At 54.5% G+C, this 22,124-nt stretch overlaps 2 protein-coding genes across 8 annotated transcripts; both read left to right on the top strand.

Annotated features, from left to right (window-relative positions):
* Nucleotides 1-236: 236 nt before the first annotated feature.
* RIPK3 (receptor interacting serine/threonine kinase 3) lies at nt 237-4,008 on the top strand. Its single transcript, XM_064291846.1, is given in 10 exon segments — nt 237-333; nt 568-706; nt 708-792; nt 1,259-1,407; nt 1,523-1,572; nt 1,782-1,949; nt 2,060-2,127; nt 2,337-2,672; nt 3,362-3,577; nt 3,579-4,008. Coding segments are annotated over 10 exon segments (1,377 nt in total). The 3' UTR covers nt 3,648-4,008.
* Nucleotides 4,009-4,871: 863 nt separating this feature from the next.
* On the top strand, nt 4,872-21,847 carry ADCY4 (adenylate cyclase 4). Of its 7 annotated transcripts, XM_064292349.1 has the most exons (25): nt 4,872-5,425; nt 6,706-6,903; nt 7,022-7,183; nt 7,796-7,945; nt 8,377-8,525; nt 8,606-8,717; nt 9,539-9,666; nt 9,784-9,942; nt 10,199-10,331; nt 10,561-10,731; nt 14,458-14,501; nt 14,598-14,684; nt 14,877-14,946; nt 15,275-15,372; nt 16,086-16,170; nt 16,278-16,415; nt 17,039-17,149; nt 17,382-17,566; nt 17,773-17,857; nt 18,300-18,458; nt 20,128-20,274; nt 20,515-20,622; nt 20,737-20,851; nt 21,191-21,315; nt 21,402-21,841. In XM_064292349.1, the coding sequence occupies exons 1-25, from the start codon at nt 5,267-5,269 to the stop codon at nt 21,552-21,554; spliced, it is 3,231 nt and encodes a 1,076-aa protein (XP_064148419.1). In that variant the 5' UTR covers nt 4,872-5,266; the 3' UTR covers nt 21,555-21,841. The 7 variants fall into 7 exon arrangements, with proteins under 7 accessions (XP_064148419.1, XP_064148417.1, XP_064148413.1 ...); XM_064292347.1 differs by lacking the exon at nt 4,872-5,425 and having other exon boundaries at nt 6,730-6,903; nt 14,455-14,501; nt 17,039-17,263; nt 21,402-21,840; XM_064292343.1 differs by lacking the exon at nt 4,872-5,425 and having other exon boundaries at nt 6,804-6,903; nt 17,039-17,263; nt 21,402-21,840.
* Nucleotides 21,848-22,124: the final 277 nt, after the last annotated feature.

Here is a 22,124-nt window from a genome sequence, read left to right as displayed (position 1 = left end):
TGTGTGACTCACAATTTCCAGAAGCCTCTCATACCCTCCAGTCTTGATGTCTCCCTCCAAGTTATGGTGAGTGGGGCAGCCTCCAACACTCTACACAGGGCACTCGGCTGCAGGCTCAGGGAACTCGGTTGCGCCTGTGCCAAGGCTAGGGGAGCTGGGGCCGGCGGGGGAGACCGACGGTTGTACACAAAGTGCCGAGTCACAGGGAGTGGAGGGAGCAGCTCGGACGTGGGGCCATGGCTGGCTGGTGGACTTGGCACCTCTCTCAGGCCCAGCAGCTGCTCCGCACCCCTGGTGCCCAGAGGGAACTGGACAGTCCAAGTTCTTCAGCCAGTGAGGTTCCGCGAGGTGTTGGGGGCGCATCATAGGGCGTGGGGTTATGATGTAGCGGTCAAGAACAACCCCGCTGTTCCTCAGGGACTGGATGAGGAGTAGAAGGATTTTTCCAGGACCTCTGCCAGACTCTGCAGCCCCCTCCTGGCTTGTAGGAAGGCCATATCCCGGGAGGTCAAAGCCATGGTAAATCTGCAAGACCAGTAGGTGCCACACCTGCTAGGCCTCACCTAGAAACTGGAGTGGGAGAATGTGTTGGGTCGGCTTTGGTGACTTGATTCATGGAAAACACCTCCCTATCGGAGCTGCTGCAGCACCAGCGCCCTGGGCCCTGGCTGTGACTGCTCCGCTGCCTCCTGCCACGCGAGGTTGTGTTACCTGCACAACCTGAACCCGGTACTGCTGCACTGAGGCCTCAAGCCCTCCAACGTCCTGCTGGACCTAGAGTTGCGTGCCAAGGTCAGCCGATTCACACACATCCCAGCCCTGTCTCAGGAACAGACCTTGGCCCGGAGCCTCTGATGCCAATCTGACACAGGCCCTGCCACAGCCTTGTCCTGTTGTATACCCTCGGCCTCTCGCTCTGGACACAGAACTGTTCAGAGGCCAAGGTCTACCCGGAAGCTTCAGCCCCTTCCCTACCAGAAGACAAAAACTTTGACCCACAATCATCAATTTCATGAGCCTACCTGATCAGGCCCTCAAAGATCCATGGCCAACCTGGGCCAGAAGACTCAGGCCCTTGACCCCAGTTCCACTGAGAAGGAGACCCAGAGCTCCAACCCAAGGTCGCCACTGACCCTACCTTTCCTCTGATCCTTCCTACCCCCTTTGTCAGGCTGGAGCTTCACCTACTGGGGAGAAGGTGCTTCTGGAGGCTACCTGGCCCCTTCTTCTATGTCCTCCTCCTTCCCTCCCTTTGCAGCTGGCAGATTTTAGCTTGTCAACATTTTAAGGTGGTTTTTTTTTTGTCAGGGGCAGGGTTCGGTGAGTAGGGGGCGCCCTAAGCTATTTAGCCCCAGAACTGTTGGCTGATGTAAACCAGAGGGCCTCCATGGACAGTGATGTCTACAGGTAAGGTACCCTTTCCAAACACATACTCTACAACTTTCTAGGCCCTTCTAAGGGATGCATGATATGTGAGAGAGAAGTGTTACTATTGGCTGCCTCAGCTTTTTGTCTCCTGCAGCTTTGGGATCTTAATATGGGCAGTGCTAGTCAGAAGAGAAGCTGAAAGGAGTACTCTAAGCAGACTCTGGGATCCTTAACCCCAGGTGCCCTCCTCACACAGGCTTAAGCCTCCAGGCCCTCCCCTTCCTGCTTATCTACTCAGACCATCCTACTCCCTTCTCACGCCCCCTTGGACCACACTCAACTGCCCTTTTCCATGATGAAGAAAGGGGCATACCCTCAATGCCTTCTCTTTTCTTCCACCCCCCACCCGGCAGTGGTGATCCAGACATGGCTGGCGCAGGTAGCAATGTGTGAGAAACAGAACCGGCCCCTTCTGAGTGAGCTACCAGAGCCCAGGCCCAACACTCTTGGCTTGGAAGGGCTGAAGAAGTTAATGCAGCACTGTTGGAGCCATAAGCCCAAGGATAGGCCCTCCTTCCAGGGTGAGTTGGCCATTTGGCAGGCAGCTGGGACAAGACCTGAATCTGTCAGCAAGGGGCTTCACCTAGGAAGAAGTTTTGTTCACCTGCAGCCCACTCTGCTGTCTCTCCAGACTGCTGATCAAAAACCTCTGAAGTGTTCCTTCTGGAGCAGGACAAGAGGGATGCTGCTGTCTCCATGGTGAACCCTCACCCATACTCCCAGGGATGTTACAACATGGCTCCCTTGGCTACCCAGTGACTCCCCACTGACTACTGTTCTTTATGCCTTAATCTTCTCCACCCCCCACCAACTCTCAAGTTCCCAGACAGTAAATATGGCCCAAGAGACTACTTCCTCCAATTAACTCTGGCTGTCTCACACCCAGCAAGCTCCTCCTGTGTCTGCAGGTGAAGAAGTTTCTTTCTGAGCACAGGAGAAGCAATAGAAGGTTGTTTTCCTTAGAACCAGGCCGAGGAGAGACGGAAATGGATGACCCAGGGGGAATCATGGGAAGCCTGTGCTCTTGGAATGATTCCACAGTCTCTGAGAGCCTGAACAGCCTGCACCTGGAGGAGTGCCCCAGCACTGTTCTTAAAAAATGTACAAGCCTTACTGAGATCAGGACACAGAGAGAGCAGGTTCAGGATACCAAGATAGCAGGGGCATCTTCAGATTCAACTACCTGACTGCCCCAAACTCCAAAGACCTCACCTTTCAGAAGCCAGATACCCAACCCACCTCAGGTTGGGTCCCAGGTTCTGGGGCCCAAGGAAATTAGGTGAGCCTTTGGTGAGAATAGCGGATGAGCTGGAGTGCCCTGTGAATCCTGTCCTTTTGCCAAGGAAAACTTGGGGCTGAGGGGTCTGTAGTAGGGGAATCAGGCCCCTGGACATGGGGCCTGAAAGCTCCGTGTTTGTTTGCAGGGGGCTTTAAGAGACATGGCAAGAACTGGCCCCACTGGACCTCAGGGCTAAATCCAATACCAGGTACTCATCCTTCACCCCTCCTTTTCCCTGCTCAATTCTTTCCCCAGCTTCTTCCTCAAGACATATGTCCAGATACCTTGGGAAGGGGTGGGGGGAGGGTGTTAGAGATCATCTAACCCAACCTCTTCCTTTAATAAATGAGGAAACTGACACCCACTGGGAGAGGATCCCACTGAGATCACATAGCAAAGCCTGGATTTGCCCCTGGGTCTTCTGACTTTCCCAGCACCAGCTCTGCCAGCCCCTCTAAGTTCCATTGTTGCTATGTCTGTCCAGAGGGTCTCTGAAGAGAAGAGACCCAAATATCAGTATCTCAAATGTCAGTTATCACTCTTCTTAAGCTTTTGTGAACCCAGTTCTAGAGGGGCAGCCTGAAGGGGAAGGCCAAGGGCAAACCTTGACCGGCCCCTGGCTGATTCAGAGACCCAATACTTGCATTTCCCCAGGGTGAACGCGAGGTGCCGCTGCTCCGCCTAATTTTGCTGCTAATTTCTCTTAAAGGGCAGCTGTCTATCGTCCTGGACGGGTGCCAAGGGGTGCAGATAGGAAACAACAACTACTTGAACATACTAGGGAGACCCACCCTGCCCACACAGGGCCCGGCACCTCCCAGCGTGGGTAGGGGCTGGCAGAACCTTCCAGGAGTAAGTTCTGAAGAAGGATCCTGAAGAGCCTGAAGCCTGGAGTAGGTCACAGGGCGAATATAAGAATGTGAATTGCTGCACCTTCTAAACCGTCTCAGGGATGAGGCAGCAAACACCCCTTTTTGAAGCGGCGACTTTCTTGGGGAACCTGCCGCCACCACCCGGGCAGACTTTATGAACTGCCCGCAGGGAGAACTCAGTCAATAAATGTTGTGGAATTTTAGCCAAAGCGCGAAGCTGGAGGGTGAGGCTAAGGCGTCCTCCAGAGGCCGGGAGGGACAGCGATGGTGGGCCGGTGAGCTGGCAGTGAGGGAGGGGGAGGCACTGTATCCTCGCCAAGGCCGGAAGCCAGGATGCTGGGGGCTGGGGCCTGGCAACGGCGTGGCACACAAGGTCAGGGCCCAGACCGTGGCAGGAAGGAATCCCTGAGGCCTGGCTCCCCGGGCAGCTCTAATCTCAGGGCGGAGCTCTTCCTCTGGATCTGGGGCACCGCTACCCCACCCTAAACCTAAGATCTGGGGACAAAGGCTGTGGTCCCAACTCCCCACTTTTCTTCTGGGCTTCAGAAACACTACCGCGGCTTTGGGGGGGGGGGGCTTCCTGGAAATTCGCAGACCCTGGCCTTTTTTGTGCCCTGCATGATGCCCCTGACTCAGAGGTCAGCCCTCATACTACCATCTCCCTCCCCATCACACACACTCACATGCACATTGCTTCCCAGGCTTGGGAGCCCTTTTGATTCCCCGTTGGTGTCTGGGAGTGGAAAGCCATGGCTCCACAAAGCTAAGCACAGACGTGCCACCTCCCATGGAGCTGGAGACAACAGGAACATCGACAGTTCACAGCCACAGCTTACAGCCACAGGGGCTGCCAGCAGGGCGGAGAGAGGAGGGGAATGAGCATCCCCCACTCTGAACTGATCCCAGTCCCCATGTGGCACCGGGACCCGCGTTCTTCCCTACATTCTCGGCAGGCCTTGCTCCAACCTCCCCCAGTTCCCCCACATCCTCGCATACCGCCTCAGTTTTAATCCTTCGCCCACTCTCTTTCCCCCCACCCCCACCCCCACCCGTTATCTCCCACAGCCGGCATTCCCCTTCCTTGAACTAGCCGAAGGGGGGAGGCGGTGGTGTTAGGAGAGACAATCAGTGGGGGAGGAAGCCAGGGGAGTCAGGCTCCTGCACGGGAAGGGGCTGGGCTGTCCCGTCGGGGAAGTGGGAGGGGGCCTCGGCGCCGGGGAGGGGGGGCGGAGAGCCTGTCGCCCCGGGCTCTGAACCACCAGCGTCGCGGCTTCGCTGCCCTGGCGGCGAGCTTGACTCCTCAACCGTCCCCCCGGGCTCCCTGCGTCGGCGGCGTCGCGGGCAGTGAGTTCGCCGGAACCAGGATTCCCCGGCTCCACCGCAACCACCCCAGGCCCTGTCTCCTGGCGATGAGGCTCTTGCCAGGGCACCTCTGCAGAGCTTGAGGAAGGAGCAGGGAAGTCTTGGAGATTCCCTTCACCGCCAGCTGGGAGAAGGCTGGGAGGCCTCAGGGAGTGCCTGGAAGGAGACCTGATTGCCGCGAAATTGCGGGCGCCTGCTGGCAGAGGCTTGAACCCAGTGAGAGACGCACAGTTGGGCCTGGGCCCGGCGGCAGGAGGTAACCCGGCGGCAGGAGGTAACCCGGTGCCCGGCCCTCCCCAGCCCGGAGCTCGGGGAGGGGAAGACCATGGCCGGCCTCTTCAGTCCTCGGCCGCCCCCCAGCGAAGACCTCTTCTACGAGACCTACTACAGCCTAAGCCAGCAGTACCCGCTGCTGCTACTGCTGCTGGTAATCGTGCTCTGCGCGCTGGTGGCGCTGTTCGCCGTCTCCTGGGCCAGCGGCAGGGTGAGAGGGGCCCCCGGCGCTATGCGCCTTCTCCAGGGCGGTGTCTCTCTGCTGCGGGATGGAGGGAGGATCACTACCCAGGGGGCATTTTCGGCGTTGGGGTTTATGAGGTTTTCTCCATGCGTTTTCTTTACTGGGAGCTGTGAAAGAGCTTTGGACCTTACTACGAACCTATAGTGACCCTGGGCAAGTCACTCCACTTCTCTGGGCCACAGTCTCTGGGTCTGCGCAGGGAGATAGCTGAGCCCTGGACGCTTCTAAGTTCTCCGGCTTCTGACAGACCTTGGGAGCTTCTATTATCTAAAAAACTGGTTCTAAAATAAATCCAACACTGGATTTTCCAATTTTCCAGCGTGGGAAATTCCACTGAGGCCCCAGGAGAATTCGTTTCCTGGTTTTCTCTCCCTCTTAGGGTGTGGGGCAATTGTACCCACGAACTCGCAGAAGGCATCCTCCATCCTGCTCTCAGTTCAGTCCCCAAATAAAACCATTTCTAGTTTCATTATTGGGTGTGTGTGAGGCAGGGGGTAGAGACAGGGGGTCTTCCAATCCGTTTCTGGAAACATCCTGCTCCGGGTTTACCTCAGAGCCAAGATGGTAAAATCATTGGGAGAGTCAGTCTTTGCCGGTCCAGCCCGAAGTCCGGAAAGAGGTGGGACAAAGGGTAGGGACAGCGGAGGGACGACAACGCTAGAGCTGAGGCAGGTGGCCAGGGCGCAGACTACAGCGGCGAGGGAGGTGCCAGGTGCGGTAGTCCTCGGGTGCCCCCTGCTGCCCGAGCATTCTTTCGAGCAGACCCGGGTGCCCCCTGGGCCCGGGAATCTCTGGAACAAATTGGCCAGATCTGGATATTCTCATTCCTAAATGTCTTCTGTGAGCCAGGATCTTTCACTCACTTCAGGGACCCAGACGGGCACTATGACTCCCATTTGAAAGATGAGAAACTGAGGCACAGGAAGGTCATGGATTCACAAATGACCAGGTCTTCTGGTCCGTGTCCCAGCCGCCCAGCCGCCACTGCAGGAGCCAAGTGAGAATAAAGATATTGAATTGAACCGTGTAAAATTGCCGGCCCTGTGGATTCAAACAGAACATCAGCAATTTCATAATATGAATGGCAAGCGGAGACGCCTGCGTCTTTTTCAGACTTGGATTTGAGACACTTTTAAGAACTGGCCAGAAAGGGGCTGCCGGCCCTTACCTGGTTCGCTCCCCCTTGCCTTGGGAGAGCTCCCCAAACTCCCCATCCAGTCTTCCCCTAACGCGCTGTCTCTCCACAGGAGCTGGCCTCTGACCCGGGCTTCCTGACCACCGTGGTGTGCGCACTGGGCGGCTTCTCGCTGCTGCTGGGGCTGGCTTCCTGCGAGCAGCGACTGCAGCGCTGGACGCGTCCCCTGTCTGGCCTGGTGTGGGCCGCGCTGCTTGCGCTAGGCCACGGCTTCCTATTCACCGGGGGCGTGGTCAGTGCTTGGGACCAGGTGAGAGGGGCCTCAGCTGGGGCGGGGAGGAGGGGAGTGAGCTCGGGCTTCGAACCCAATCCAGGCATGAACAGCTCCTCGCCAGCCTGATGCTTCCCACGTCACTCCATCCCTCCAGGTGTCCTTCTTTCTCTTCGTTATCTTCACGGTGTACGCCATGTTGCCCCTGGGTATGCGGGACGCCGCCGCCGCGGGCCTCGTCTCCTCACTCTCTCACCTGCTTGCCCTTGGACTGTACCTTGGGCCCCAGCCAGACTCACGGCCAGCGCTGCTGCCCCAGGTGAGCACGCACGTAGCATGAGTGGAGCCCCGGGCCCACCCCGCTGCGCGCTAGTTGGTTCTCCAAACTCTGGCTGAGTTCTGACATAAAAGCAGAGCGCAGTGCCGGGCGCTGGGTACAAATACCAATAGATCGCGAGCGTGCCCTCATGGAGTTCACGGAGGTGTGCAGCGCAATACCTACCGACGCCAGAAGAGGGCTCTAGGAGCACGGGGAAGGGAGTCTTGGTGACTAGTTCGTCCGGGGACCAAGGTGGTAGAGACAAATGTGGATGATGGAACTTTCACAGAGAATGTAAAATGCAAGCTTGAGTAGTTTTATGCGACTGGAATGTGAGGGGGTGAAAATGGTGCTCCAGGCAAGGGAAACGGCGCATGCAAAGGTTTCTAGAACTAATCATGTTGGTGCAGCAGCGAAGAGTCTGGAGCACGGGGAAGTGAAGTGCCCCTAAGGAACCTATAGCGTACCCACCACTTGTTCGGCAATACTTAGGTCCCTAACTGTAGAGCCTGATCCTCCCCAGCCCGTCTTCGTGACCAACTCCAGCCGCATGCATAGCCTCCTCACCCCCACCCCGATCCCGCGCCTTCTGAGGCCGGCCCTCACCCACAGCTAGTGGCAAATGCGGTGCTGTTCCTGTGCGGGAACGTGGCTGGAGCGTACCACAAGGCGCTGATGGAGCGCGCGCTGCGTGCCACGTTCCGGGAGGCGCTCAGCTCCCTACACTCACGCCGGCGGCTGGACACCGAGAAGAAGCACCAGGTCAGCTGGCCCGGGGAGGCGGGGTGGGCCCAGGCTCAGACAGAGGAAGTGTTTAGATCACACAAAAGACATGCTTCACAAGCTGAGTGACTTGGGGCAAACCACCCGACCTTCTATTTCCTCCCTTGTAAAACGTGCCTTTGTCCACCTTGGAAGGTTATTGTAAGGCTCAAACTGAAGCTTGTAAAAGAGCTTTTACACTTTAGAAAAGACGCTAACTCTTGCAACAGTGGTGGGAGTTCAGTCCCTAAAGGTGATCAGTGCAGACCGGGTGCTGAAACTTGGCTGGGTGTGCTGGGGAGGACCTGAGGGAGTATGTTGGGGAGCATCTGTTGGAGGTGGGGCAGTGTGTGGGCTCCTGGTTGGTTTGGGGGCTGGGGCTCCTGGCTGTAGGGTGCAGGAAAGTTGGCACTCATAATGACCTCCCCCAGGAACACCTTCTCTTGTCCATCCTTCCTGCCTACCTGGCCCGAGAGATGAAGGCAGAGATCATGGCCCGGCTGCAGGCTGGACAGGGGTCACGGCCTGAGAGCACCAACAATTTCCACAGCCTCTATGTCAAGAGGCACCAGGGAGTCAGGTATAAGGAAGGATGCAGGGAGGGGAGGAGACTGTGGGCTGAGGTACCCTGCCCCTACTAATGCAGTCTGCCCTCCCCAGCGTGCTGTATGCGGACATAGTGGGCTTCACACGACTAGCCAGCGAGTGCTCCCCCAAGGAGCTGGTGCTCATGCTCAATGAACTCTTTGGCAAGTTCGACCAGATTGCCAAGGTCAGAAGGCGCCTCCTTCCCCACCCAGGGAGCCACAAACACTCCCACCCTGGAAAGCCTCTTTCAAGAGAAACCCCTGCCTTACAAGGCCCCAGTCCCACTTCAGAGCCCATGTGGACTCCCAGGTACTTTATGGAAGTAGGAAGCCCTCTCAAACATTCTGAATATGGAGCTACACACCACATACCTTAGACCTGGAGATACCTCTCAACATCTTCCCAGATGCCCCACCAAATACCCCCAAATGTTCTCAGACCTACAACATAGATGTTTCTGAACACTACAACCAAATCTAGAGAAATTTTCACATGTTACAACCATGGGAGGCCCTTCCAAGGGAAATTTCTGCCCTGTGTGACCTCAGCCCAGTCGCCTTTGAGGACCCCACGGATATCCCCAAACAACCTAAACTTGAGACCCCCCCAAACACCTCAGTCCTGAAGCTACTCTATATTCCCAAGTCTGGATACACCCTAGACATGGCAAAGCTGGGGAGAGTCACAGATATTCCAACCCTTCTGAGAAAGACATCCACATGGGAGACCTCAGCCAGCTCCACGTCAAGTTTAGGGAACAATGGGCTTAAGCATAACAACGATTGTGAGGATGGTGCAGGACAGGGCGGTGTTTGGTTCTGTTGTACGTAGAGTTGCCATGAGTTGGAACCAACTCGATGGCACCCAACAACAACAACAAACCTGAGAAGACTCCTCTAGACACTCCCAACCTCAGAAGCTCTTCAGCAATACCACACTGATTCATTTTCCCTAACTCCTCCCTGCCTACTCTGGCCTCTAACCAGGTGCTCCCCTCACCCCTAGGAGCATGAGTGCATGCGGATCAAGATTCTGGGAGACTGTTACTACTGTGTCTCTGGGTTGCCCCTCTCCTTGCCAGACCATGCCATCAACTGTGTGCGCATGGGGCTGGACATGTGCCGGGCCATCAGGTCAGCTTAGGATGGATGTGGGAGAGGGACAGGCAAGGTGGTGGAAGTCCTTCTTGGGAGTGGAGGCATGTGGCATGGGTGGAGCTGGAGGCAGAGCCTAACACACACCCTGTTCAGGAAACTTCGGGCAGCCACCGGCGTGGACATCAACATGCGTGTGGGCGTGCACTCGGGCAGTGTGCTCTGTGGAGTCATTGGCTTGCAGAAATGGCAATATGATGTCTGGTCCCATGATGTCACCCTGGCCAACCACATGGAGGCAGGCGGTGTGCCAGGGTGAGACCTGGGCCCCAGGCAGCTACAGCAGGAGGCCATCTAGGCCTCACACACACCGCCACCCTTTTCATAGTGGCCTAAGCTGAGCACAATCCATGTGGGGTTCATCAGGTTCCTGGGCTGCAGGGAGGGGAGCTGGAGAGCACCTCTTTCAGCAGAGAGCTTTGCATGAAGTCAGGCCTCCAGGAATGCTCTTTGAAAGAAATGAGAGATTTGGAGACCCTCCGTGCTGACTCCAACTACCCCCTCCCTCCAGACGAGTGCACATCACAGGGGCCACCCTGGCCCTGCTGGCAGGGGCTTATGCTGTGGAGGATGCAGCCATGGAACACCGGGACCCATACCTTCGGGAGCTAGGGGAGCCTACCTACCTGGTCATCGATCCCCGGGTAAAAGCCCAGCCTGAATCCCATGGGCTGATTCACCAAACCATCCCATGGCCAACAGGCCTGATCTCTTCTCCTCTGCCAAAGATTGAGTTCCTGGGACCAAGTGTGTGTGTTGGGGCAGGCAGGGGGTGGGAGAGTGGGGGGAGGACACAAAGCTCTAAGGGCTGTGGGGGCGGATATGGGGAAGCATCTGCAATCTTTACTCTCTGCCCTCCTACGCCCCCTGCAGGCTGAGGAGGATGAGAAGGGCACTGCAGGAGGGTTGTTGTCCTCTCTGGAGGGCCCCAAGATGCGTCCATCACTGCTGATGACCCGCTATCTGGAGTCCTGGGGTGCAGCCAAGCCTTTTGCTCACCTGAGCCACATAGACAGCCCTGTATCCACCTCCACCCCTCTCCCGGTACGTGCACCTCCATCACTAGCCTGGCACTTATGTAAACCCACCCGCATGGGCTTCACTCCCTTCCTCCCCCCCTCCACCTCTGATGAGTCAATTGATGACCCTTGACATCCCACGGTCCTGAACTATCTGGTCACCCCAGTCACTGGTTCCAGACCCTTCTCTGTGCTTCCTTCCAGAGAAAGGGCAAAGATTGCTGCCCTGTGAGCTCACTTCAGAGAAAATTCTAAATCCACACAGACACCATGTCCATCACTCCCCAGCCTCCACTCAGGAGAGTTCCTTCTCCTGATCCCACAAAGGTGGTAGACTACACTTCCTACTGACTCTGAGGAGGTTGTCAATTCCCACCAGGACAGGTGTCTGTTTAACTCAACTCCTGCTAGCTGCATGCTCTCCTCTTCCAACCCCACAAGGACTGGGAAGGCTGGGCAAATCAGTTGCTACCCCTACTCCCCAGCGCTTGTATACTGATAAAATGAGGTGACAGTGAAAATCACAGATGACCTTGAAGAAGGACATCACCATAAGCAGGCAGGGTTGGGGAAGGAGGGAAGGCTACCTCTTGTCTAGGTGAAAGAGCAGGGCCAATCACTGGCTGATCCTATGTATAGCACCTTCAGGTAATCAACAACCCACCAGTTGGTGGAGGATCCTGGATCTCCCCCACTGGCTGGCTCTCGGGTTGATGCTTAGCAACTAGCTACTGGATGCCCTCATAAGCAACCCAGGTTATGTTTATAAAGACCTGCGTCAGGATTAGTTTTCCTCCTCCTCAGCCTGCTGTCCCCCATCTTATCTGGCCTTCCTAAAACCTGTTGGCCATTCCCAGCCACCTTTCTGCAGATCTTCCCAGAATCCTTTCTACTAGATAGACCTGGCTGGATTTATGGGATGACTCCAGAGTACCCTCTCTGTGCTCTATCCCCCCTCTTCTTCTACCCCGCAGAAAAGTACCAAAGATAAGTGCACACTGGGGGCTGAATGGAGGGAGTTAGCAGGAGTGGTTCAGGGGAGTGCAGTCATGCGTTGCTTAACGTCTACTATACGTTCTGTGAAATAGGACGTTATGGGATTCAGACATTGCGTGAACACCTTATTGTATACTGGCAGTCCCGGGTTATAGGCCCAGCCCTGCCCACTGTTCCACCCGCCTGAGGAGCAGTGGCTGCGCAGGCAGCTGGATTGGGACTTTGCGCATGTGGGTGGGGGGCACAAGGGGCTCAGAGAGGTGGCCACAGGGACCGAGAGGGGAGCAAGTGTGAGGGTGCCCAGGGTGCAGCTGGCAGTGGCAGCCCTGCCTGGTGCGGCTGCTCCCTGATCATATGCAGACACACCCAGAGCCAGGAGCCCAGGAGCACCCCGGCCCAGCTCGGGCCCCTGCCAGCGCCTGCAGCAACAGCAGAGGAGCTAAGACAGGCACTGCCCTGTGCCGGGAATGAACGGCTGAACGGCTGCTGGGTGGGTGAATGAAGCCAGGAGGAATGACAGGAGGAGGAGGTACTTCAGGGATTGGGATGTGCCCAGCAGCCACCCTGCTTGTTCACTCTGGGGGTTTGGAGGTCTTTAAAACCATTCCAGAAAAACCAAATCCACTGCCTGCGAGTCGATTCCAACTCATAGTGACCCTGTAGGACAGAGTAGAACTGCCTCATAGGGTTTCCAAAGCTCTAAATCTTCACTCTTGGGGAGTGGCTGGTGAGTTTACCCTGCCATAGCAGCCAAAGCTTTAACCACTGCACTAGCAGGGCTCTTAAAACCATTAGGGGGAAATAATACACAAAAGGAGAACTGCTTTCCCTTGAAACAAAACAAAACCCTACGGGACCACTGACATATATGCAGTAGGGCATTGCTTGAATGGACGTTATGTGGCACGTGAATGCATTTAACCTCAAACTTCAACATGGAGTAGGAGAGAGGTCAGAGGGTTAGGCTGTCAAGAGGAAGAGGCAGGAACAATCCAAGGCCAGCTGACTGTAGCCAGATGAGGTCTCCAGGGTGGGAGTGGGGTGGAGTATAGGGCTTGCTTGAAGCCTAGGGACTGTGAGACAACTTCAGGTTCAACCCTGTGATACAGACATCCCCCAAAGCCCATGTGAGACCTGCTCCCACTCCTTACTGGTGTGTAGGCTAAGAAGTGTCAGGATCAAGGGGCAGGAACCGATTGTTCAAAGGTACCTCCTGAGGCAGATCTCACTAGCCCAGAAATTTACGTCACAGCACCTGAAGTTCTAATTGTTAGCTGCCTTCAAGTCAGCCCTCAATTCATGGCAACCATGTGTGTTACAGAGTGGAACTGCTCCATAGGGTTTTCTTGGCTATAATCTTTACAGAAACAGATTGGCAGGCCTTTCTTCTGTGGAGCCAGTGGGTGGGTTCAAACCACCACACTTTCGGTTAGCTGCCAGTATAAACAGCTTGCTCTACCAGGGCTCCCTGAAGTCCCAGGGGGCATGAGCAAATGTTAGAAATTCTGAGAGTCAGCATCGGCATACTTTTTCTTTTTTTTCCAATTGTGGTAAAATATATGTAACAAAACATTTTCCATTTCAACCATTTTTACACGTACAATTCAGTGACATTAATTACATTCATGCTGTGCAACCGTCACCATGATTTGGTTCCAAATTTTTTATCGCCCTTAACAGACACTGACTACCTCTTAGACATTAACTCCCCATTTCTGCCCCCGGTTAACCACTAATAAGATTTACCATCAACTAACTCATAATGTGGAGCTTTTATCCATTTATCCCTTCCACGTTTTCTGAGCGCCTACTCTGTGGCAAGCACTGAGCTAGGTGTTGAGAAGACCAAACTGAATACGATGTTTCCCCTGCCTTCAAATTTCTTGCAGGCATTGGGGGAGCGGGGGTGGTAGGCAATTTGAAAAAAGCTAAGGCATAGGTGTACGGGTGGGCCTATACCTAGACCAGACCCATTCATATTCTCTCTCTCTCCTTTCATACGCATCTGGTTTCGGGGAAGGGGGTGATGTGGCCCTCTTGCCTTCACAGAGCCAAGGGGAGCAGGGGAGAATGGCCACCAGGCTTCTTATACTGGACAGTGGCCCATAGAACGTCATTCTCCTCCCTCCTGAGTTGTCCTCACCTGCTTTATGTGCATGCTCATCTTCCAAACTCTGCTTACACTGTGCGCTTCTTTGAGTGAAAAGAGAATACCTATAATCAGGTTTCTTTCTCTTCCTTTTTTCCTTTCTTCTCCATTTTTTGTTAGCTCTCCACCACCTTCCAGCTCACGCCTGGTGGATATCACAAAAGGTCAGAGGGGAGTCAGAACATTCTGCCTTGTCACTCAATCTAAGCCAAATATAATGTTTTGGCATCCAAAGGTGACGGGAAAGTCCCTGCCTTTGGAATTTTGGGTCTTTAGAGATGGTGAGACACAGAGAATCAACATCTACTCAAGCCTATAGAAGATAAATGGCTGCCCAGTAAGTGGTAGAAACTATCAGGAAATCAAAGGAAAGCCCCTGGGGGTCTAAAGAGTCAGAAGGCACCTTAAGGAGAAATGGATTTGAGTTGCTGTTTAGTAGAGAGAGATGGGGAAGTCATTAGGGGCAGGAGAAGCCACAGTCAAGGTGCCACAGTCAAGGACGTGTGTAGGACATGCAGTGCAGTTCACAGTCTGTCTCACTCCAGAGAGGCTCCAGGATATTCACGGTCTCCCCATCTCCCCCTACCCAATGTGCTCTCCCAGCAGGAGAAGGCCCTAGCTTCCTTCAGCCCCCAGTGGAGCCTGGACCGGTGAGGAAGCCCGAGCATCTTGGCAGCAGGGCTCTCTGGGTGACCTACCTCTATCCTCCCTGTCTTGGTGGTGACAGACTGGGCTCTCCTGTGCAGGAGCCGTACCCCCCGGGGACTAGATGATGAACTAGACACTGGGGATGCCAAGTTCTTCCAGGTCATCGAGCAGCTCAACTCTCAGAAGTACGGGAAGCAGAAGAGGGCTGGAGGCTCTAGGGTCATGTGGTGGCGGAGGGATGGTGCTCCCCTGATCACCTGGAAGGACGTGAGGGCTTCCCTGCTCTAGCCCAGGCAGGCTCACCTCACCACCTCCTCCTGCCCTCTCTCTGCCCTGCTCTTTCCTCTCTGGTACTTACCGCCCCCACTTCCTACCAGACAGTGGAAACAATCGAAGGATTTCAACCCACTGACACTGTACTTCAGAAAGAAGGAGATGGAGAAGGAGGTGGGCTGGGGCGTGGGTGGCACCAGAGGATTTCCCAACTTTTGTTCCTTCGTCCCTGGCAGTAGTCATGTCCTGTGGCCTCACCTCCCCTACCCAACTGTGCTCAGTTTGTGACCCTGGGGGTGAGGGGTTATGCCTGTCCCCAAAAGAAAAGCCGCTCTAGATTGAGGAGGAGGAGGGTAGCTGTGTGGGGAATCGGTAGGGGCTGCGTGGGACTGAACTAGAGGGTAGGATGGTGAGGCAGGGAACCCACTCCTGCCTGGGATTGACTCCTTCAAGGTGATGGGCACCTTTAGTGCCCTGTCTCCACCTGACCCCTCCCTTCCAGTACCGGCTCTCTGCACTCCCCGCCTTCAAATACTATGCAGCCTGCACCTTCCTGGTTTTTCTCTCCAATTTCATCATCCAGATGCTGGTGACAAACAGGTGAGGGATACCGAGGCAAGGAAAGCCCTGGTTCTCATATACTTATTGCCTTTTCCTCCCTGACCCACAACCCACACTTTTCCCCTTTACCCCCTTCCCTTCGCCTCGGGCATTACCCACAGAGGAAATGCGTGTTCTGGGGAACCAGTGATAATCACAGCCCTCATCTTAATATCGTACATCCTGTGGACTTTCGGCATAGCCCGAGTTTCACGTGCCTCTGTCTTCTAATTCTAACAACATCCCCTGAAGGACGTTTGGTTCCCTTTGAGCAGATGAGGAACTGAAAAACCAGAGAAGCCCAAAGTCTCACAGCAAATGAGGAAGCTTAGAAAAGTAGGTCCTTACTCCTAGGCCACTGCCAGGAGGGGCGAGGACTTCTTAGAAATTCAGCCAGAGTGAAAGAGCTTTGGCCTAAAGGCCAGTAAGATTGGTCTGATGCAGCCTCAGCAACTCTTTTGGGCCCCCTGCCCCCCTCCAATACTGTCCCTGTCTTATTAGTTCCTGGTCCACCCCAACACTGCCCGAGACCCCTCAGCGTTCTCAGATGCATCAGAACTTAATGTCTTTTACCAGCCAGGATCCCATCAGCAGCCAGTCTGGACCCTGAGGACCAATCTGTGCCATGTCTCCCAACCAGATCACACAGCACCCTCACGGCGCAAGGGGAGACTATTCTGACACTTTGAGGCCTCACCCTTGTCTCCCTTTAGGCCTCCAGCTCTGGCCATCACCTATAGCATCACCTTCCTCCTCTTCCTCCTCCTCCTCTTTGTCTGCTTCTCAGAGCACCTGACGGTGAGGCTGGGAGGGGGGGCAGAAGTAGTGAGGGGGGGCCCTGGCCACAACCTGATCTGAAGGGGGCACTCCAGCCCCATTGCTGACCACTCGTGCTCCCTCTGCAGAGGTGTGTCCTGAAAGGCCCCAAGATGCTGCACTGGCTGCCTGCACTGTCTGGCCTGGTGGCCACGCGGCCCGGCTTGCGAGTCGCCCTGGGCACCGCCACCATTCTCCTGGTCTTCGTCATGGCCATTACCAGTCTGGTGAGGGTAGGGGTGAGGGAAGTGGCTCCACCCACCCCCATCAGGGCATATTGGACCTGCCAGGGGTTGAGGGGGCGCCCTGGATTTTGGGGAGCAGCTGGACTAAGGCCAGGGGATGCTGGAAATGTTGAACAAGTATGAAGAAAAAATTCACACTCTCAGCCTACCCCCTGGACATAATCATTGCTAACCCTTTAGTGGACATCCTTCCTGTCTTCTACGTGGGCACATCCTTCTTACTTAGCCCTTTAGCTATGATTGTGTAGCTAATTTTGATGAATTTTTTAGAACTTAGAATAATAAATTTTTAGAACTTAGAATAAAAATCCGGGGAAGGCATCTTAGGGATCATACCCACCTCATTCCCCAGCCAATTTACAGAACAGGAAGCTGAAGCCCAGAGAGGTTAAGTGGCGGGCAAGAGATCCGTGGCAGACTAATACGCATAACACGCACTCCCGCGTCTCCCTGCCCCATGAGGACCCCAGGGTTGAGGTTTCCTCACCAGCCAAAAATAGCAGAATCCATTTCTTTGGAGGAACCCAGCTCTGACTCATCCCTGGGTCATCTGACACCCAGTGCAGGCCACCCTTAAGCCCTTATCTCCTTATCTCCTACTGCAGTTCCTCTTACCAGCATCATCCAACTGCCCTTTCCGGGCTGCCAATGTGTCCGCCATGGCTTTCAACCTCTCCTGGGAGCTTCCTGGGTCCTTGCCTCTCATCAGTGTCCCGGTGAGTGCTCCTCCACAACCCTGGATCTCCTACCCAGGCTCTTCCTCACACCCCTGCCTCCTTAGTTGGAAAGAATTCCATCCTGAGAATTGGAACAGACTTAAGTCACACATGGTATGCATTTGACACACCTGACCCCTAGATGGACCTGGGCCCTGGGAGGGGTGGGCCAGGAGGCCTGGGGTATCCATGCCCCCTGCCCCACCTCCTGACCCCCTACCTGGCCCCACAGTACTCCATGCACTGCTGTGTTCTGGGTTTCCTCTCCTGCTCCCTTTTCCTACACATGAGCTTCGAATTGAAGCTGCTCCTGCTCCTGCTGTGGCTGGCAGCCTCCTGCTCCCTCTTCCTGCACTCCCATGCCTGGCTGTCTGACTGCCTCATCGCCCGCCTCTATATGGGTTCCTTGGACTCCAGGTGCGCATGACTGCTGAACAGCGGTGCCCGGGCCCTCCTGGATGGGGGTGAGACAGGATAGAGCAGAACTGCCCTCACCTTACTGGCCTAAACCACCCACAGGGCAAAGGGAGGGAGGCAGAGGGCTGTGTGGGCACTGGGGGCAGGGAGGAGGAAAGCAGGAAGGGGGCAGGGGGAGGGACAACCTTGATCCGTGGCTTCCTCAGGCCAGGGGTGCTGAAGGAGCCCAAACTGATGGGAGTCATCTCTTTCTTCATCTTTTTCTTCACCCTCCTCGTCCTGGCTCGGCAGGTAAATCACCCAGCTCAGCCCTCCCGGTTCCTGTGAATGGTGACGCTGGGGTCTCCATATTTGTGGCTTGGTCTAGCTCATTCTTCCTCTTAGTCCTACATCTTCAGGGTTTGGTCCAAGCAGTGTGCCCACCAGCAGCATGTAGGTGCTTCCTTTATTTCACCTTCACTATACAAGAGGAATGCCCTCAAGTGCTTCCTATCCCTCCAATCTGGTAAAACCCACACTTAAGAAAAGAAAAAAAACTCCCAATTCTGCACACCCTAGTTTGAATCTAGTTTCAATGGCCGTCTGTCCCAGGGATGCTTCCAGCTTAAGCCTTATTTCTACTTAGAAAGGCGGGGGGAGGGTTCGGGTATCATGGAGTGGGGGCAGGAACACTCAGGAGCTTAGGCTTTCCCTGCACTGTGTGTCCCCATGGCCCCGGTGACCCCTCCCCCAGAATGAGTATTACTGCCGCCTGGACTTCCTGTGGAAGAAGAAGCTGAGGCAGGAGAGAGAAGAGACAGAGACAATGGAGAACCTTACTCGGCTGCTCTTGGAGAATGTGCTCCCTGCACACGTGGCCCCCCAGTTCATTGGCCAAAACCGGCGCAATGAGGTGACTCCTGACCCCTGACTCCTGAGCCCCAGATCATCATAGGGATTAATTGTGGAGGAAAGTCTTGGCCCTTGGCCCATCATCTCTGCACTCCCCCATAGTGGCCAGGCACTTGTCCCTGTCGGATGCCGTTGTTCTCACAAGATCTCAGGCTCTGTCTTCAGTGAGCACAGAATCTCTGTGTTTCAAGTTCATGCTTGGAAGGAAAGTCTTTTCCAACTCATGGCTACTCCATACCTTTCAGAAGCTTAATCTAGTGTTGATGGGGTTTTCTGGAAGGTACAGCCCAGCCATCTCTCTAGACCTGCACTTTCCAATATGGTAGCCACTAGCCACATATGGTCTTTAAATTTAAGCTAATTAAAGTTAAAAATTCAGTTGCTCAGTCACACTAGCCACATTAAAAGTGGTCAACAGCCACATGTGGCTAGTGGCCACCATATTGGACAGAACAGATATAGAACCCTTCCACCACTGACTGCAGGAAGTTCTCTTGAACGACATTGCTCAATTCTTGTATGACGTGAGTCGATTCTGACTCACAGTGATACTCTAGGACAGAGCAAGCTGCCCCATAGGGTTTCCTAGGATGTAGGTGAGATCATCAAGTCTTTTCTCCCAGGGAGCCACTGGTGGGTTCAAACTGCCGACTTTTTGACTAGCAGCCACGGGCTTAACCATTGCACTACCATGGCTCCTTGATACTGCTCTAAAACCCCACCGCCGTTGAGTCAATTCCGACTCACAGCGACCCTATAGGACAGAGTAGAACTGCCTGATAGGGTTTCCAAGGGTGTAAATCCTTACAGAAGCAGACTTTCTCTCGCAGAGGGGCTGGTGGGTTTGAACCTGCTACCATACGGTTAGCAGCTGAGCATTTTAACCACTGTGTCACCAGAGCTCCCTGCTCTAGACCCTCAAAAATCTTTCTATAGTTGGACCATCACAAAGTTACCCACATGCATGCACCATCTTATTTGTAGCACCACCGCTTCACTCTCTCAGCTATGGAAATGCTCCTGGCCTGATTGAGGGATATTAAAACAAACAGCTCAGGGGCTGGTCCACAGCCTTATGCTCCCACCACGAGCTCTCTGCTTTCAAGATCAGAAGTAGCTCTACTTCTCCTAGTTTCCTCTCTTACAGACACTGGGAATCTTGTAACTGATCCATCTCTCCCTTCACATTGGCTACTAGAAAGCTCAGAGCCTGAATCTAGGACTAACAAGGACTTCATGGCACCCATTTTGTGAACCAACCTCGGACCTAATTGTGTCTTTACCACCTTATCCTTATTTTCCCTTTGCCCCATTTTCCCTTTTATTGCTTTATTTTATCTCCCACATATGCTGAAGTAACTGACTTAACACCTTTCAGGAAAAAGTTGGATATAAAAATAATTCCCATTGACATGATCCCACTTCTAGATGTGATCCTTTCACTTAGCTGTGAGGTGATCCTGACCCCAAACCTTTGCCTCTCCTAGAATTACAATGAGACCCAATCTTTGATTCCCAAGTTCCATCCCCAGGTTAACTTGGCCCTGCCCCAACCCAATCCTTAAACGGAGGGGTTAGGAGTGTGGACACAGGGAGGAGGGTCCCGTGCAGACCCAGAAGGGGGAAGAAGGTGGTGCTCACCCCTCACCTCAGCCTTCCGCCCACTCCAGGACCTCTACCACCAGTCCTATGAGTGTGTTTGTGTCCTCTTCGCCTCAGTCCCGGACTTCAAGGAGTTTTACTCTGAATCCAACATCAACCACGAGGGGCTGGAGTGTCTGCGACTGCTCAACGAGATAATTGCTGATTTTGATGAGGTGACTCTCATTTCGTCCTCACAGCCATGAGGCCAATCTTCCCCTCCCCAACACCCCCTTTCCTCTGATCACCCAGCTCTGTCCCCTCCAGCAACTCTGGCCACTACTAACTCTCCCTCTCCTGCAACTACTCCCCACTCTGGACCTTTGGCCTCCAAAGACCTGGGGCTGGCTGGCCTTCTGGGAGAAAGGAGCAGGTGAGCTTAGAGAGACTGGGGACACAGCCTCCTATCTCTACAGCTGCTCTCCAAGCCCAAGTTCAGTGGGGTAGAGAAAATCAAAACCATCGGCAGCACCTACATGGCAGCCACAGGTTTAAATGCCACCTCTGGACAGGATGCACAGCAGGTACAGCATCCCCTCCTTACCTACCAACCTTCATCTGGGCTCACTGGTGGGCCAATAAGCGGGACTTATTCCTGTTCCCTCATTGGCGCATCCTGGTGGATGGCCCATTGCCAGGATGCTGAACGAAGTTGCAGCCACCTTGGCACCATGGTGGAATTTGCAGTGGCTCTGGGGTGTAAACTGGATGTCATCAACAAGCACTCATTCAACAACTTCCGCCTGCGTGTGGGTGAGGACCTTCTCTTGCTGGGGCAGTCTAGCCCTCCTCACCTTCTCAAGCTGTTCCCCACCAAGTACTTTGTTAGCTGCTCCCTGCTCATCCCTGAACCACTGCCCCACCCCCCGGATCTACCCCATGGTGTAGGGCATAGAGCTGCTGGGCCAGGAGCTGTAAGGCTATTGGCTGCCTTCCCTAAGCCACACTCCTGCAGCCTGGAGAGCTCTCCTCTCCTCTAAGACCACCCTGCCCCAGCCTCTCCCCTCTCCCAGTTCCTTCAACTTCTGCTTTCCTTCTCCTTCCTCAAAGTTCCACCCCTCAAGACCCCTTCTTTGCCACAACTCTTGTCAGGGTTGAACCATGGACCAGTAGTGGCTGGTGTGATTGGAGCCCAAAAGCCACAATATGACATCTGGGGCAACACAGTGAATGTGGCCAGCCGCATGGAGAGTACAGGGGTCCTGGGCAAGATCCAAGTGAGGGAGCTGCACTGGAGGCATGGGAGGGGTGGGAGGGATAAGGGTAGGGCTACCCCACACTCTCTTCCCTCCTCCAATTCCAGGTGACTGAGGAGACAGCCCGGGCCCTGCAATCCCTGGGCTATACCTGCTACAGGCGGGGCATCATCAAAGTCAAAGGCAAAGGGCAGCTTTGCACATACTTTCTGAACACAGACTTAACACGCGCTGGACCCCCCTCAGCCACCCTAGGCTAAGACCTTCCACTCCCCTCCTCTCCACTCCTGAGATCTTCAATAAAGAGATTCTGGTGTGTCTGGAGCCAGTTGATGCCAGAAGCTTCTGGTAGAGCTGGGGATTGCCTTCTTGTCCCTCAGTAGGACAGCTTCTTCGAGACCAAACTGAGTGTTTCTGCGTGTGAGTGTGCAGGCATGAGCATGGGTGAGCCTGAGTGTGTTGGAAGGGGGTGATTCTGTTTGCAAGCTCAGGAAGAGGGCTGCCTCACCCTGTCTGCCTGCCAGCCAACCTGATTTCAGTATTTTGTACACCTTGATTTTTTTCTTTCACAGATGTTGGAAGGAATCTCCAAGGAAATGTCATTTGACCCACATTTATTCAACAAACACCAATCAAGCACTTATTATGGGTTTACCATGCAGCATGAGCTAGAGGCCTGGGAAGTAATCTACTAGGTCCCTCCCAGTTTCAGCTTCTCTTCTCAGATGGCCCCACCATGCTTTCCAGTGAGTACCGGTAGACAATTTGGGAATTCCCCTGTTCTCAGATCCATCAGATACCCCCTGATTCCTTCTAGGCCCTTCTTTACA

This window comes from Loxodonta africana, chromosome 10, assembly GCF_030014295.1.
Source record: "Loxodonta africana isolate mLoxAfr1 chromosome 10, mLoxAfr1.hap2, whole genome shotgun sequence".
NCBI classification, from domain to species: domain Eukaryota; kingdom Metazoa; phylum Chordata; class Mammalia; order Proboscidea; family Elephantidae; genus Loxodonta; species Loxodonta africana.
Note: the sequence above shows the minus strand (reverse complement) of the source record. Positions and strands in the feature narration are given on the sequence as shown.